This window comes from Bombyx mori, chromosome 7, assembly GCF_030269925.1.
Source record: "Bombyx mori chromosome 7, ASM3026992v2".
Taxonomy (NCBI): Eukaryota; Metazoa; Arthropoda; class Insecta; order Lepidoptera; family Bombycidae; genus Bombyx; species Bombyx mori.
In genome coordinates, this window is record NC_085113.1 from 11,920,516 (window position 1) to 11,936,880 (window position 16,365).

Genomic DNA, 16,365 nt, shown 5'->3' on the forward strand with positions numbered 1-16,365 from the left:
ATTTATCAGATGGGTCAGAATTTTCAACTGAAGGGGTTCTAGAATTCGAAATAGCAATGCATCTTTTTACAAATTCAATTGGGTATCGAAAAGATATAGAAATATATTTTCCAAACAATTATCGATTTAAAACTTCATATACCGCTTAATCTCGCGTTTTTATATCAAATTATTTCGGACTCTTCTAGCAGGAACATCAATTTATTCGAGGTTACTCTATTATTAAGGTTACTCTTCCATAATCTTAGAGTGTGATAATTATTCGTCCGTGAATACAAAGACTGTAAAGTATTAGAATGCTTCATTTTTTTTAATTAAAATTATTTTCTTTCCTCTTTCTTGCGCAGAGTCACCTGTAAATGCCGACAAGGACTGCCTTGGACCGCGGATGAAGACCTTGAGGACATCGACTTTCCTGATGACATTTGCCTCCTAGCAACCAATCGGCAGCAGCTACAAAACAAAGCAGATGATCTAGTAGATGAAGCTGAAAAATCAGGGCTGCGTATTAATTTCTCAAAAACAAAAGAAATGCGCATAAATACCACCGATTCGGCTCCTATGTCGATCAAAGGGAGGCACATCGAGCAGGTGGGAAGCTTCTGTTACCTGGGCAGCATTGTGGACGATAGGGGAGGCACCGAGGCAGACATTGCGGCTCGTATAAATAAAGCCAGAGCCGCGTTTAGTCAACTTAGGCCAGTGTGGAGTTCCTCAACCTTAACAAGACGAACAAAGGTGAGGATCTTCAACTCAAATGTAAAGTCTGTATTGCTGTACGGGAGCGAAACTTGGTTTGTTCGCAAGGACTTGATCAAAAAACTTCAAGTGTTTGTGAATAAGTGCCTGCGTCAGATTTTGAAAATCTTTTGGCCTGAGAAGATCACTAACAAAGAGCTGTGGAGGATCACTAAGCAGACACGAATGGAGAAGAAGATCCTTACGCGGAAGTGGCATTGGATTGGTCACACTCTGAGAAAGCCCGATACACACTTATCAAAGAGAGCACTGACCTGGAAACTGTCTGGTAAAAGGAAGAGAGGCCGCCCCAGAACAACTTGGCGTCGCTCGGTGGAGCAGGAGCTAGGGGTCTTGGGCATGACGTGGGAGGAGCTAGAACAGACTGCCCAAGACCGATACAAATGGAAAAATTTGATTCGAGCCCTACACCCCAGCAGAGGGTAATAGGAAAGCATGATGATTTTCTTTCCAATTTTTTTATTACTACAAGCCACAAGCATAGGCATTGAACCTATCATTAATTTATTTAAGTAATACAATTTATGTTTGTGAGCTTGTACTTTAGTCCAAAGACCCATTGTCAATTGTGATTGATTATCCCTCATTTAAGGACAAACCTTAAACAACGTTATCTAACAAACAGAACTTGTCATATTTAATAAGCAGTAATTTTCTTTTCATCAATAATCAAAGCAATGTTTTTTTTAAATAAATAGGGCTTTGATAATATTATGTAGACTCTTATTTTAATATAGCTTAATTTAAGTTTCTTTCTAACCGGATCTGTGGACTATTCACAGCGCATAGCCTTTGGATACTCTTTGATTCACAATACGCATGTCTGAATACTACGCAGGCGTAGAAACACGTCTACTCATTCGGGACAAGGTTTATTCAACATGGGTTGACGCATTGCTCTAAAACCTAAAAATGAGAGGTGGAAGCTCGGAGCGCCTTGTCGTGCGGTCATCACGACGCAGGGGAGAAACGCGTGCAAAACTCACTCGTTACATCACTATAGTATTGGCTACCATCCTCTGTGGTGGAGGATCAGCTCTCCTGTTCCTCGTTCCTCTGTATGCGGATCCAGCGCTGAGCGCACTAGCCGCAGATTTCGATCCAACACCGGCGGAATGTGTGACGGAGAGGCGCGACGATCGGCTAGGCCTCGACAACTGCACCTGGGCCTCGTGCAGAGAAGGATGCACGAGCGACGCCTACAAGTGTACCCAGCTCCATGTGAAGTACAAAGCTTACAATCACGAATGGCGCCCCGCGGTTTTGTTTGTAAACATAAAAGGCTGCGGATATCCGCCTGTCGTGGATTGCACTAATTTTACATTGAACTACGGGTATGTCGGTGCGAGATATCCTTGTTACTGGTCGAGAGCGGACACGACGGTTGTTGTTCCGCGTTGGTCTCGAGGAGAGCAGGTGGCCACCGTGACGAGGACCTTGGCTCTGCCGCTGTTTCTATCAGGATGTGCTGGGATCGGTTTGTGCGCTTTGCACTGCGAATGCAGACCTCATCGTCGTCGTCGGCATCCGAGACGTCCACCGCGTATACCAACTCTTTCGCCGGATGACACTTCAGTGTATCGGCTGGCGTAATACCAATATTAATATCAAAGTAAAACATTTCTATTTTAATACAAGCACAAACGTATAAATAATATCATTTCCTCAAAAGTCTAACAGTGTCGTGTGTAAATATAATAAATAAAAAGATTAACAAAATTATTGTTTCATTGTTATTTAACGAAGCCTGTACCTGTACCTGTACCTAGTACCTACTTGTGTCTAGGGCAAAATTTACGTGTTTTTTTAAGCATTATGCACAAACTTAATATCCTAACCTAAGGATTGCCCTCTAAAAAACGGACCAGAATAAATTAGTGCATTTTTTTATTTGTTACAATATTCGCAATTGGCTTAAACACGGAAATTATTGTTTACATATATCTCAGTACTTGTTTTGGCACAAAATCGATTCTAGTGAAGATATTAGTGTTCATTAGGTAATTCACTATACTATGCATTGATTGATTGAAAATTTTTTATTGCATAAAAATCAAAAATATTGTACAAAGACGAACATAACCATAGATTATACATATATTTAACATAACGCCATGCAGGTATTCTCTTCAAGTTACCGTTGATGAAGTGAAAGATTCAAGAAGTGCCTAGCTGTGTTAAAGTTAATACATGGCGATAATTTAAAAAAATATACGAGTAGTAGACATGAGTAAAAATAATTCATTGCCAAAATAAATACATACAAATAAAATACACAAAGTTTTTATAGAAGTAACGTAATGTTTATTAAGTAGGTTTTTTTCCTACTTGAGTTGGTGGCCTTTAGAGAATATGGTACATGGTTAGCTCACGGGGCTCTTAGCTGAGAGCGTTGCTAACATTAGCCCTAGCAAGAGCAATGCTTCGCAGAATCTACCACCCGATCGGAACCACGACCCATTGACAAGATCCGTCGAGAAAGTCCGTGGGCTCTGTTTGTTTAAGTGTGGTTAAAGGTATTAGGAATAGCTATTATTATATTTATCAGGACTAGCTCGGTGATGCAGTCGTTAGCGACCGTGACTGTTACACCGAGGGTCGTGGGTTCAGTCTTTGGTACTCATATCACAGGGAATTGTAAATTGGGGCTAGATGACCGTGCGTGATTGGTTCCCAGTTATTATTCACTACACTGTGCATTACGCACAAAGTTAGGCGATAACGGTGCTTTTCTAGATTAATCGGACATCTTTTTTTTACTGTACTTAATATTATAAATGCTCAGTAAAACTCAGGCAATTTGGTGTAAATTTTATTCGAGGCATTTACTAGATTTCTAATCATAATCAAACCATGTAAGCCGACCCGTGATTCCAAAAACACGCCTCAAAAATATATAATTATCCGTGCGCGTTCTATTCTATTACCCAACAGACGTCCACTGCTGGACATAAGCCTCCCAGGCTCGCCACAAAGATCGGGCATGCGCTGCTTGCATCCAGCGGATCCCGCAAACTTCAATAGGACGTCGGTCCGTCTTGTGGGTGTATGGTGGGAGGCCTACCCACGCTATGTCTTCCGGTACGCGGTCGCCAGTCAAGAACTTTTCGGCCCCCACGGCCACCCGTTCTACGAGCAATGTGCCCTGCCCACTGCCACTTTAACGTCGCAATCCTTTGAGCTATGTCGGTTACCATGGTTTTCCTGCGATTCTACGTACGCCTTTATTACTGTGTCATATACTCATCAAGGACTCCCGCCAACCCGTTTCTGCCTTAATGCTATCACGTGTTCTCGTTTAATGGGCGGAACAGTTATGAATCTGAATCTTCGATATCGTATCTCAAGGTAGGGAGCGCCGTTATCGTTTTTAAGTCTATTCATGCGTATTATGAATGAATACATATTAATATGACTATATATCGCACCTGTATACTACTGTGACGTAGGAGAAAGTCAAGGAACTGAGGGGAGATACAAAGCGTGAGACCCACCATGACGTTTTTTTTATTCATTGCTTGGATAGGTGGACGAGGTCACGGCCCACCTGGTGTTATTTGGTTATCGGAGCCGATAGACATCTACTACGTAAATGTCGCCACCCACCTTGAGATATGAGTTCTAAGGTCTCACTTTTTAACAGTACCACGGCCCTTCACGGCAGAAATAGGCAGGGTGGTGGTTCCCGTGCGGACTCACACGACGTCCTACCAGCAATTATGTTTGGATCATCTAAACACTATTTCATTTGTCGAAATTGACAATTAATATTTTGAATTAAATAGACGGAAGGAACACACAAGAAAACCCACAAGTCATTCAATTACCCGAACAATAATGGTTAAATAAAACAAAAGAGATACAATTAAAATATTTACTTCAAGGTTTATAATGTTTCTTTGACAATTTTAGAGTACAAAAATTATACACGTTATTTTACATTTTCAGTCCAACGCCGTTCATTCGAATTAAGCATAGTACCATTCGTTCAGTCTTCATGGCTTCTAGTTTGCATTGTGATATAAATTTAAAGCCTTCGCGTAATTTTAAATCTGTTTTTGCCATTAAAATTAGACATCTTTTTTTTATACCAAAAACACAAATTCTAAAAAGATGCGTTTTAAAACATAACCTCCACCACTAAACAATAGATGGCGCCACTTCGGAAACCTATAGATTATGTAACAGATTAACAGAATCAGATAACAGTTTATCGATTTAAAAAAATAAAAAGTTACAATTTCAACAAACGATTATTACTGAGGTATCTTTTTTGAGGGTTCAGAAATATAAATTCCAAAATAATTACACAGTTCGAGGTAGAAGAAATAATTGAGATTTTATTCTGTAATAATATAATATAAGTAACAATAATAATTCTGAACTCTCAAACTATTTCGGGAAGCACTTTTCAGGAACATTCAACAATAAATATACAGACTCACGTTTTAAGGGCAAAATTAAAATTTCTACTAAAAAACTTTTACATTAAGTTCCGTCTTTTTCATTCGCATACAAATATTGTAAGCGAGAAAGAGAGAGAGAGAGAGAGAGACAGACAGGCAATCTGTCTTAGTATTAAGGCAAGCATACCTAGAGCGTAAGCTACCATTTATTTTGAGTGTTATCTTTTTTTTTGTGAAATGGATTATATTGTCTTTTTAATGATATTCTGATGAAAACTGTAATTTTCACATTCGCAGCTGTTCTTTGTCGCCAGATTTTAAATTGCTAAACACTAAACAAAAGTGATAAACGGGAAAATTGGCTAATAAAACTATAAAACATTACCCGATGTATTTTATAAAATCTTATAAAGAGCGCGCCGTCAAACGCTGTGGTGGTAACTTTATAAATTCATGCACGAGACATTATCAACCTTAAATCGTTTAAAAGAAACCACTTCAGAACCATAAGGTCGCTTGTCGCTACGAGCATACTTTCACAATAGCGAACTATTGCGGTGAATTTATTTCACATAAAACTTTTATTCGCTTTTTTTCTGATTTGAATATACGACGTTATGGTTCCGATTTCGACGTTCCTAGACATGATTATATTCGACTACACTATGTACCCTCGTTACAAAAATAAACTTATTCATTCAATTACGAATGACTTTTGATAATAACATTTCTTTTTTTTGGTAAATTTGTACGTTCATTAAGGGAAAGTTGAAATGATGACAAATCGCCCCAAGATTTCATGGACTAGTGCTTGAACATGTCCAAGTTAGAACAGCACTAAAGGTTTAATCGCAGCGGTAGGTAGCGGCTTGGCTCTGCCCCTGGCATTGCTGAAGTCCATGGACGACGGTAACCACTCACTATCAGGTGGGCCGTGCGCTCGTCTGCATACAAGGGCAATCAAATAAAAGCTAAGTACTTATATATAGTTAAATTAAACATTTTTATTTCAAGTACCCGCAATCAAAGGCAACCGGCGATAGCCCACACGAGGTCATTCAACCCTGCGTCAGCTGATTTGACTATCATGACAGACAGACTGAGGTGCACAGTCTGAAGGGTGAAACGGACTTTGACTTTATGTTTATAGGCACTAGGAACTATTTAGCACTAGAAGGATCGTCCAAACGTCCCAGTGGACGCAGTTCCACAAGATGGTCGAATTCGGTCTTGTCTGGACATCAAGCTCCACCATGCCCTCCACGAGGCCAAGGATCGCAGCAGGTCGAGGACGATCGTACAAAAGAGGCTGATGCAGCGAAGGAATCACGACCCTCAGTAATGAGGAGAACTACGCAAGGGGGAGAAGGACCATATTGCCAGTTCATGCATCGCCTTAAATTTTTTTCTTATTACATAGCGTGCACTGTTAAAACTAGTAAAATCATGTTTATCGATCGATCGATAGCGACTCAACCATCCAGGTTAAAGTTTCGTTTCTATTTTATTCGACATTATATCGACGGAGCGAATTCTGACAACTTTAGAAAAAAAAAACACTAATTTCAAATCAAGCAGTTATTTTCTTACACCGAGGATACATTTCATTAAAGTATGGCAGTTTATATTGAACAAGTTTATTCTGTCACGACGATGAAAATGTTTTGTTTTTCCGTACCTTTTCAAAACATTTATTTATAGTCTGACACACAAGATGGCCGCCTCGTATTGCAAATGGCTTCTTTAGGTTCGCGGGGTTTGGAAATAAAAAATAAGTACTCATATTTAAAAAAAAAAATCGAGACTTGTTAAGTTGCTAACAACGAACGAAGCGAGACACATTACAAATTATTTCTTAAAAAGTTTTAATTGTGAATCAGTTACTTTTTTTTTAAACGTCGCGTTGTCTTTGCCTACTGTTCTATAAGGCGACGGCTATTTCGATTATTTATTTTTTAATTAAACATTCAGGCTAAGAATTCGCGGTAGTGCTAACTAAATCTTTGAAAGTTGATTTCGGTCAAAGCGGCTGCTTTTTTTAATAAATAAAATCACAACCGAACACCTATAATACTGTTACTGGGTCAGGTTAATACCGCATTAAACAAAATTAAGTCTTAGTTTTGCGTTCATAAGAGTTATTATATTATTAATCTTAACGATCTAAGTTATAATGTTTGAAGTTTAAACACACACACAGTGCATTAAATAGAAGGTAGTGTGGTTTAGACTTTATAAGGCAAAGACATCCCGAACAAAACCACCTCCAATTGCTATGGTAAAAAAAAACTCAAAATTTTAAACGTTGCGTTTGGTTTTACTTTAATTACAAACACGCATCTAATTTTATTAAATTTAGACTCCTGCTTAAAGCCGAATTGAAATACGACGCGTCACAAGCAAACGTTACATTTGAATAAGACTACACGCAATAATGATACTTATACGAAACCTGTGTTAGGATACATTTTAGAATGACCGTCAAAACTATGCTTTGGCTTCGTCATTCGTACTAAGGCAGTCTAGCTAGCGGATCAACGGTGACGCGACAGAGAAAACGATGCATTTCTTTAAAAATTTTAAGTAATTTTTAACTCGCGAAAGCAATTTGAACCATAAGTTGAAAACGTAAAGTTCACTTAATATCTCTCGCTGTGAGCAGACAATCGTATGGAGTTCAGTAGAAAATAAAGCTGGCGCTAATGTTTCATTATACAGAAAAGTAAGAAGGTAAGTTATTATATATAAGAAAAAAAAGCCCAAGGTCACTACGACTTTTTAGCTTTTGAGCTTTTTCTCTGCCCGTTTATCTCGGTCACAAAAACGTCGACCCTTTTATTAATTAACCCAAGCGAAGGTCAGCGAACTTAAGTGTATAATCTATGGTCAGTAACGCGTTACGTAACATTACCATAGACGTATACAAAATGGCGCTCAGTAAAATTCGTCACAGCGCCATATTGACCTTGCAGTTTGCATTAATAATTAATATTCGAAAAAAAAAACAAACAAAAAAACAATATTATTACAATTAGTCATAACAATTTCACAATCGAGAAGTTTGAACTAAGTAAATAAATATATTGAACTTTGAATTTTATTTTTCGTTTAACGAACTATAATAATTTATGTTCACAGCCAGCGTACTTTATTTATCACTTCTCGATTGTTTTTTTTATATATATATACATACATAATTTACGTGCACTTAGAATGTAAGAAAGAACTTACGGTACTTGGAAATATAGAAGTAATGATAAATAAATCCTCTAGTAAGAAATTCTAATCTTTCGGTAAAATCGAATGAAATTTTAAAATTTGAAACAATTTAAATTTAAATTAGCAGCACTATATTGTATTTTTTTTCTATTAACCGATTTATTTTTTTAGTTTCGTTTTCATTATTTCTCGATTTTATGGTTGCCAGTTCTAATACTAATATTTTGGATCGCAAGATAGTTTAAGAAGAATAGCGGCCGAGGTTTTATTTTGGATTTCGCGGATCGATGACATAATGAAAATTAATTTTCTTGCATATTTTTGTTTTCATTACAAATTTATGACAGACTAATTGTTTCTGTGTTCAAGGGCGACTCGTTGAGAACATAAATAAATTTTGAAAACAATTGTAGTTCTATGAATTGTTGCCAAGTTAGAACGCCAACGGATTAAGCGAAGGAAATTTCAACAAGCTTGCAACGACAGCTAGTTAATATCTATTAATAGTCGTTTATGTCAAAAGCATTCGACTAATTTAGGAATATATATATATATAGGAACGTGTTTTTATTTTTTATTTTTCGTATTGTAACACTAACGAGGTCCAATACCGTGAATACCGCAACGAATCATCAAAAAAAAAAACATCAAATCAAAAACAATTTCAATTATCTTAGTTAAAAAAAAAACTCTCCTAATATAGTCAATTATAATTTTTTAAACAGTCTTGCTCTTTGAACCGATTCAAGGATGGATGGTAGAATATGTTAGTTTTTTTTTTTTTGTTATTAGGTCATTCTTTCTTACATAACTACAATGCAAAAGATTACATATCATGTAATTTAATAAATATTAAAAAAACACGATCCAACTAAAATCTTAATCCATTATACATTTTATGTAGAGTGATTTTCTCAGGTATACCAGTAATGGTGTGAAATAGCTAATGTGAAAAACAGTCTCAGTCATAATTAAATATGTACTAAAAACAGAATTAAAAAAAAAAAACAATAGCGCAAAATTGGATCGCGTTTCTTTTTAACAAAAAAAAAACTATACCACGTTTTAAATTAAAATATTGGAATATCTGATAACATAGCCTAGGCTTTGTCGTTGCCGTAACACCATTTACATGTCACAATCTAACATCATCACGGTCAATAACCACGGCAAACTTAAAGCGCTCGAGGATGCGGAGTTATTCTTATTCATACACGATATCACAATTTTTCATGACAAACTTAATATTTAACATTAAAATTTTTTTTAGGAAACATGGTAACATTCCAAGGAAAATGTTGCCAGATTTCAAAATAAACAACTAAAAAAAAGAAAGAAATTCAATTTTCCCACGAAAATCCTCAAGCACTAAAGACTAGACAGAACAATATTTATAATCAAAGCACGACCTGAGACATCTGTGAGGTCAAACGATACCTTTTACTCTCCAATTCGACGTTAGGATCTAAGCCTCGCTTCATGGCCACGCTAGTGCTGGGCACCGAACCCAAGCTGGCTTCTAGCATCCTCCTGGATTTAAAATACCTGTAGTCCGCCGGGTTATTGACCCTCTGCGTATTAGGCTCAGCCGGCAGCGTGTAGTAAGTCTCCTGAATGTTCGGCAGATTCGATTCGTCTAAATCTAAAACCGAATACGGACCTTCGATCGACCTTTGTCTGTACTCATTCACTCTGGAGGTGCTCGAAGTGCTGGACGCCGGAGAGGTCTGGAGATTCGGCGAGGTACATGGCGTTAGATTCGGCGACGTCCTAGCGCTGCCGTAGCCCTGATCGATCTCGGAATCGGCCGCGTCGCGTGATTTTAGTATTTGCATCATCCTGTATAACGGATAAAAGGTCTTGTTAGACTTGGTGGGTAAATGTATTAATTTCTGTGTATTGAGTATTGTAGTTCAGTTGTTCGCTTCTTTTGTATAACCATGAGGGATATCTACTGTAACAGGACATCGACCTCTGGGCCCTTCTAAGGGGCGTCTTTTCGGCCTTTGATCATCATTTAATATATTACGACTACTTAAGATTAAAATTTCATTATTATTTTTTAAAATAAAATAAAATAAATATTTTTCTCTCTCAATTTTTTTTTTTTAATTCCTAGCGACCCGCCCTCGCTTCGATTACGAAACATTAAATTTTATTATTAATAGATAGCGGAGTCTCGCGACGTTACCCGCGGTTATTGTCGTACCGCGCGTGACGCTGCGGGGCGAAGCTAGTCTAAAAAAAGTAGCCTAAGTTACTCCTTATATATATCATCAGCTACCTATGAGTGAGTCTCGTCAAAATCGGTCCAGCCGTTCCAGAGATTAGCCGGAACAAACAGATAGACAAAAATTGTAAAAAATGTTATTTTGGTGTATGTACCGTATATATGTATATATTCATATGCATGTAGTAAAAAGCGGTTATTTCAATATTACAAGCAGACACTGCAATTATATTTATATGTATGGATTACTCGCCTCGTGTTATCTCTGTTTTACAGAATCGATTTAACGTGTGTATTCGTGTGATTCATTACTTGACGCTGGCTAATGTGCAAACCGTGCCGGAGCAAAAAAAAAAGAATAAGATGACCGCACCTTTGAAGTAGAGCGGCGATAGGGGCGACGGCGGCGGGCGAGCGCGCGGTGCGTGCGGCCAGCCAGCCCGGCCAAGCGCACAGCCCTAGCTCGGCGCGCGCGCACGCCACGCACGCGCACCCCACCTCCACGCCCTCCACCACCTTCAGCCGCACATCTTTCAACAACGAACCAATTACTACTGGCCTTTAAAACTACCAAATTTTTCCAATTATTACCAAAAACAAGACCTGGCTGTATGGACTAAAGTCCTTTGCCTTTCCCATTAGGGATAAATTAATATCATCATCATGACCAATCACTACTACACGCTACCAAGATATCGTCGTGGCCTAAAGGATAAGACGTCCGTTGCATTCATTACCGGAGCTCATAAACATCTACAATGTAAATGCCGCCACCCACCTTGAGACATAACTTCCAAGGTCTCAGTATAGTTACAATGGCTGCCCCACCCTTCAAACCGAAACACATTACTGCTTCACGGCAGAAATAGGCAGGGTGGTGGTACTCATAAGACGTCCTACCACCAGAAGTCGGAGTTCGAAGTCGTCGTGGCCTAAAGGATAAGACGTCCGGTGCATTTGTATCGAGCGATGTAACGGTGTTCGAATCCCGCAGGTGGGTACCAATTTCTCTAATGAAATACGTACTTAACAAATGTTCACGATTGACTACCACGGTGAAGGAATAACAATTGTGTAATAAAAAATTAAACCCGAAAAATTATATTATGCATAATTACTGGTAGTAGGACGCCTTGTGAGTCCGCACGGGTAGGTATTTCTGCCGTGAAGCAGTAATGTGTTTCGGTTTGAAGGGTGGGGCAGCCGTTATAACTATACTGACACATTAGAACTCATATCTCAAGGTGGGTGGCGCATTTACGTTGTAGATATCTATGGGCTCCAGTAATCATTTAACACCAGGTGGGCTGTGAGCTCGTCCACCCATCTAAACAATAAAAAAAAATGTCCCGAGAAATATATATGTAATAAAAAGATCGTTAATAAAGCCAAGGTTAAGAATTTTGACGTTATTTATTAGATTTATAATATAGATCGGAATCATTAATGGCGACATCTGAAAATTGCCATATAGATTTTCTATATATCTTGTCAATATTTAAATATCTCGTAAACAAACTTACCAGATAAAGTCAAATCTAAGTATGCTTCAAGCTTCTTGGCACCGTCCCGTCTGAATCTTCGAACAAACTTCGGATGCCTTGTCGTCAAGTCAGCGTCGGTGACAACATACTGAGCCAATAGTGCCGCGAATGTCACCGGAGTCGGTGACAATAGCCTCCATCGCACGTGCTGGCCTACCATCCATTCGAGCTGTCTGAATGTCTTCCCGCAGAGCTGGACACCGCTGATTCTAGATAGAGTCTTCAGAGTTGGAGCGCGACTGAATTTATCTTCGCTTTTTGCTGAAAATCAGTACGATCAAGGTTTGATAGGCAATAAGGACAGCTTCAGATACAGTAATGGCTAACATTAGGACTTAACATTTTTAAAATATTCCCTTCTAGTGAATGTTAAAACCAAAAAAGAAATTATTTTCCTATTACTATAAAAACCTACTGTCCCCTTTAGCTAACCTAGTATTCCAGACAGTAAATACATTAACAACCAAATATTACCTATCCAGCACACCAATCATGGGTAAAAACTAAATTTTGACTTACCGGCAAGACTTAAGCAAGCTAATGCAACATGAGTCAGTCTATCAGCTCTCAGTCTGTGGGCATCCATGAACAAATCCAGCAAGGACACGGCAGAGTGCAGTGTAGCAATAGTCAGGCCTAATTTCTTTGTGGCATCACGAAGTTGTTGTACTAGGGAACCTCGGAATTGCAGCTGTAAAAAGTAGGGTTTATATATCTTCATACTTTAATCAAGAATATTTTTATATGTGAAAAAATTAAGTACACATCTCATGTTGAGACTGCAACTTAACAATTCAAGTGGCAGTGGTATTCCAGCATGTGATGCCTCAGGGCTCAAGATACCACATACCATCAGGACTGTAAGCTCACATGACATCTACACCATACAAAAATATGATTGAATTTTATATCATTTGATTCAAATTGTTTAATTCTTGGACCTGGCAGGACATTCTACTGTTTATAATTAAATATATCTTACCTGAGGTGACTGCAGATGAATCGGTGATTTCTCTGCCTCCTGCTCAAGTAAGCTCTTCCATATCTCATCCCTGTACTCACAATGGTAATCGTCATCATAATCAGTCAATACCTGTAAGAATAAATAATGCAATTTTGAATTATTGTAATTATAGGTATATGTCTAATATGATCTAATAATTGACCAATCACATAACTTCAGAACTCTAATGTTGGACAGGGTAGAGTTTCAATTTCTTTCTCAAAATTTTTTTTTTCCTTCATTATCTACAATCAGTATTCTCTACTTTTATTAGATGAGTTGAATTTCATTACGTAGTCAGTAAGAGCGTAACTCCAGCGAGCCATCTACTCTAAATGTTAAGATTTGTCATTGAACTATATGACGTCTTTTCTCAAATTGGGACTAAGTATTGTAATATTAAATGTTTGTCTTTGGTTGTCAGATGGTCTTGTCTTATAGTGTGGGTGGACTAGATCACAAACCCAATTATGTAAAATGGTTACCGTTAATATGATTCATGTATGATGATTCTCCCAAGAAGATTCAAGACTCAATAGCACTCCACCTTTCAAGCTACTATGAATTATTAAAAGACACGATGGCATTAGAAATTGACTAATTATAGTGTGTCATATTGAATCTGAAAATCATTTATGAAAACATATTTGGTGCATTAACACTTAGAGAATCAGTAACCTCACTCTGGAGATACAAAAACTGCTTAATTGCTTGACTTTAAGTACAACCACTGTTTAGTAGGTCAAGGAAATTGTGGATTTGTTAATCATTACACCAAATTTTACTTAATATGTTTTACCGGTTATTGTTTATGCGCCAGCATATTGATATGGTAGTGCATATTTCATTTAGCTTGGTTAATAATTAGCACAAAATCTAATAAGAGTATAATCTTTAGTTACATAGCTCAGCATCAGAATCTAGAGTAATTAGTCTTTAGGTCAGCTTTGTTTGCTAAGATCATAATGTCCTACTTTCATTTGCAAATATTTGATTTAGGTAGTAGAGCATCATGACAAGCAGCTGAATTATGTTCTATTCCTTTTTTCAAAGTAATAAATTTCGAAATGATTAACTCATTTTAGTAGTCATTGTGATCTAAAGGACAAGACGCTTAGTGCATTCGCATTCGAGCGATGCGGCTGTGCCAGTGTTCGACTCCTACTGGCAGTTATAAATTTTTCTAATAAAATACAGTAAAATCTCCTTATTCACGCTCCCTTCATTTGCGGATTTTAAAAATGCAATCCAGTTCCTGTATTTCCGCCTAAAGATTTCTTTATTCGCGTATCTAATCGGTACATACACATGGATAAAAAATATTCCAATATGTAGGTATCCAACCGAATATTCTTTGTAAGCATGTGGTCAAAGGGACTAATAAAAAAGTAAAATAGTCCTTCAATAATGTCTAAAGTATGTTTTAATTTTGCCACCTAGGAGCATATTGCCTATAATCCATCAGGTGACCCGTCTTGCTCGTTTGCCTCTCGAACCCATATATGTAAATCACCATTTCTGTATTCACAGCATATTTATTGAACATATGCCTCGTGAATAAAGAGCTTTTACTCTATGTACTTAGCAATTAATGTTCATGAATGACTTCTACAACGAATAAGTAATGGAAGGAACAACTTCATGTAATAAAAAACCAACTAGCCAAAAATATAATTTACATAATTACTGCTAGTAAGGCACCATGTGAGCCCGTAAAGGGTGGGTACCATCAGTCTGCCTGTTTCTGCTGTGTACCATTTCGGTGTGAAGGATGGGGCAGTCATTGTACTCTAAAAATGGATTTAGATCTCATTTCCCAAGGTAGACGACAGTTTGACGTCATTGACGTCTACAGGCTCCAGTGACCACTTAACACCATGTAAGCAATAAAAAAAAAACGATGTGTAATTTATCAGGTATAATACAAACCACCACCAGTTTATCTTTTCTCCTAAAACTATTAAAGTATTATTAAGTAATTGTTACATGAACTATTTATAATTTATACTTTTATATATTTTTAACTATTTATATATTCACTTTTTATCTAAATTTTTTTTTTATTTATTTATAAATATACACATTTAATAACTTCTTTCCATTACTTTTACATTACAATACCAATAGGCATAATATAATATTAATACTTATTTGTGTTGTTTTTTCATATCTTTTTTATGTGCTATTGCTTTCATTAAATTATTTTCTTTATATAAAAAATCTATACTTGTATATTTTAGATTTTGGTATTCTGTGATGTTCATATAGTATTATCGATGTTTGTTTTGGAATTTACATTTTACATGGAATCACATCCTTGCACAAGTTGCAAAGAAAAATGATGAAACTATGTGAAATATTTTTTCATACCTTGCAATAAAAAAAAATTACTTTATAGCTTTAGCTTTGAATACAGTCTCATTCTCATAAACATTAAAAACGTGACTATATTTTATTCACTTTTTTTATTTTAAAAAGCGCGCATGTTACTATATCATTTACTTACCACAGGGTTCATCTTAGGGTCTGCTACCTCAACTTTTGGGCCGCTTTCGGTCGAAGCATGTGGCCGGACACTCGATAAATTCAACTTAGCCATATTCAAGGTTTCCATCTCTCCAAAATGTAGGTAAAAATTTAACACGTCGACTTTTCTGACATTCACCACGTGGATACTTGTGTCAAATGACAGAGCCGAACAGAAGTAGATTATAACTGCTAATATTAATCTTTATTCTGAACGCTAACATCACTTAGAACAACAATATAGCGGCGTGAATCATCAAATACGTGAAAATACTTTTTATTTTATTTCATCACATGGCAGCGGTCCGACCTTGGCTTAGCATCTTTGACAAATGAAGCGTAATGACTGAATGACTGGAACTACTGAGTGACATTGACAGATCAGCTACATTTGTTTTCGGCCATTGGCTACCGATTTTTTAGCCTGACTGGATTGCCAGCAAAGATATAAGACTGTTGTTGTCGACTTTTTGGCCGGTACACGATGAGTTTGTGTATTCTTTATTATGGTTAATCTAGTGTTTACTCAAATTTAAGCGAGGAATATTGGGCATTTTCATTGTAATAGTTGCTAAGCATTTGTGAAAGTGCACGACTGTGGAACAATAAAACAATAATACAAAAACACTATATTTCACTTAGTACATCAAAATCATGAAAATTATCAAAATCATGTTC

General features: G+C 37.1%; 2 protein-coding genes across 2 annotated transcripts; one reads left to right on the forward strand and one right to left on the reverse strand.

Annotated features, from left to right (window-relative positions):
• Nucleotides 1-1,469: 1,469 nt before the first annotated feature.
• On the forward strand, nucleotides 1,470-2,478 carry LOC101742391 (protein tipE). The gene has a single exon (XM_004925716.5). The coding sequence runs from the start codon at nucleotides 1,672-1,674 to the stop codon at nucleotides 2,350-2,352; it is 681 nt and encodes a 226-aa protein (XP_004925773.1). The 5' UTR covers nucleotides 1,470-1,671; the 3' UTR covers nucleotides 2,353-2,478.
• A 2,141-nt stretch (nucleotides 2,479-4,619) lies between these two features.
• LOC101742538 (cyclin-J) lies at nucleotides 4,620-16,062 on the reverse strand. Its single transcript, XM_004925717.5, has 6 exons — nucleotides 15,668-16,062; nucleotides 13,141-13,251; nucleotides 12,678-12,849; nucleotides 12,138-12,419; nucleotides 10,988-11,144; nucleotides 4,620-10,223 (listed from the first exon to the last, which is right to left on the reverse strand). Exons 1-6 carry the CDS (start codon nucleotides 15,773-15,775, stop codon nucleotides 9,782-9,784), a joined length of 1,272 nt encoding a protein of 423 aa, XP_004925774.1. The 5' UTR covers nucleotides 15,776-16,062; the 3' UTR covers nucleotides 4,620-9,781.
• Between the last annotated feature and the right edge of the window lie 303 nt (nucleotides 16,063-16,365).

Bases quoted from the DNA above. Each gene is read 5' to 3' on its own strand.
- LOC101742391 (XM_004925716.5), top strand. From the start codon at position 1,672: ATGAGAGGTGGAAGCTCGGAGCGCCTTGTCGTGCGGTCATCACGACGC.
- LOC101742538 (XM_004925717.5), bottom strand. From the start codon at position 15,775: ATGGAAACCTTGAATATGGCTAAGTTGAATTTATCGAGTGTCCGGCCA. The intron at 13,252-15,667 runs GTAAGTAAATGA...TTATTCTTACAG, and splicing joins ACCCTAAGATGAACCCTGTG to GTATTGACTGATTATGATGA. The intron at 11,145-12,137 runs GTAAGTTTGTTT...CGTTGTTGAAAG, and splicing joins CTTAGATTTGACTTTATCTG to ATGTGCGGCTGAAGGTGGTG.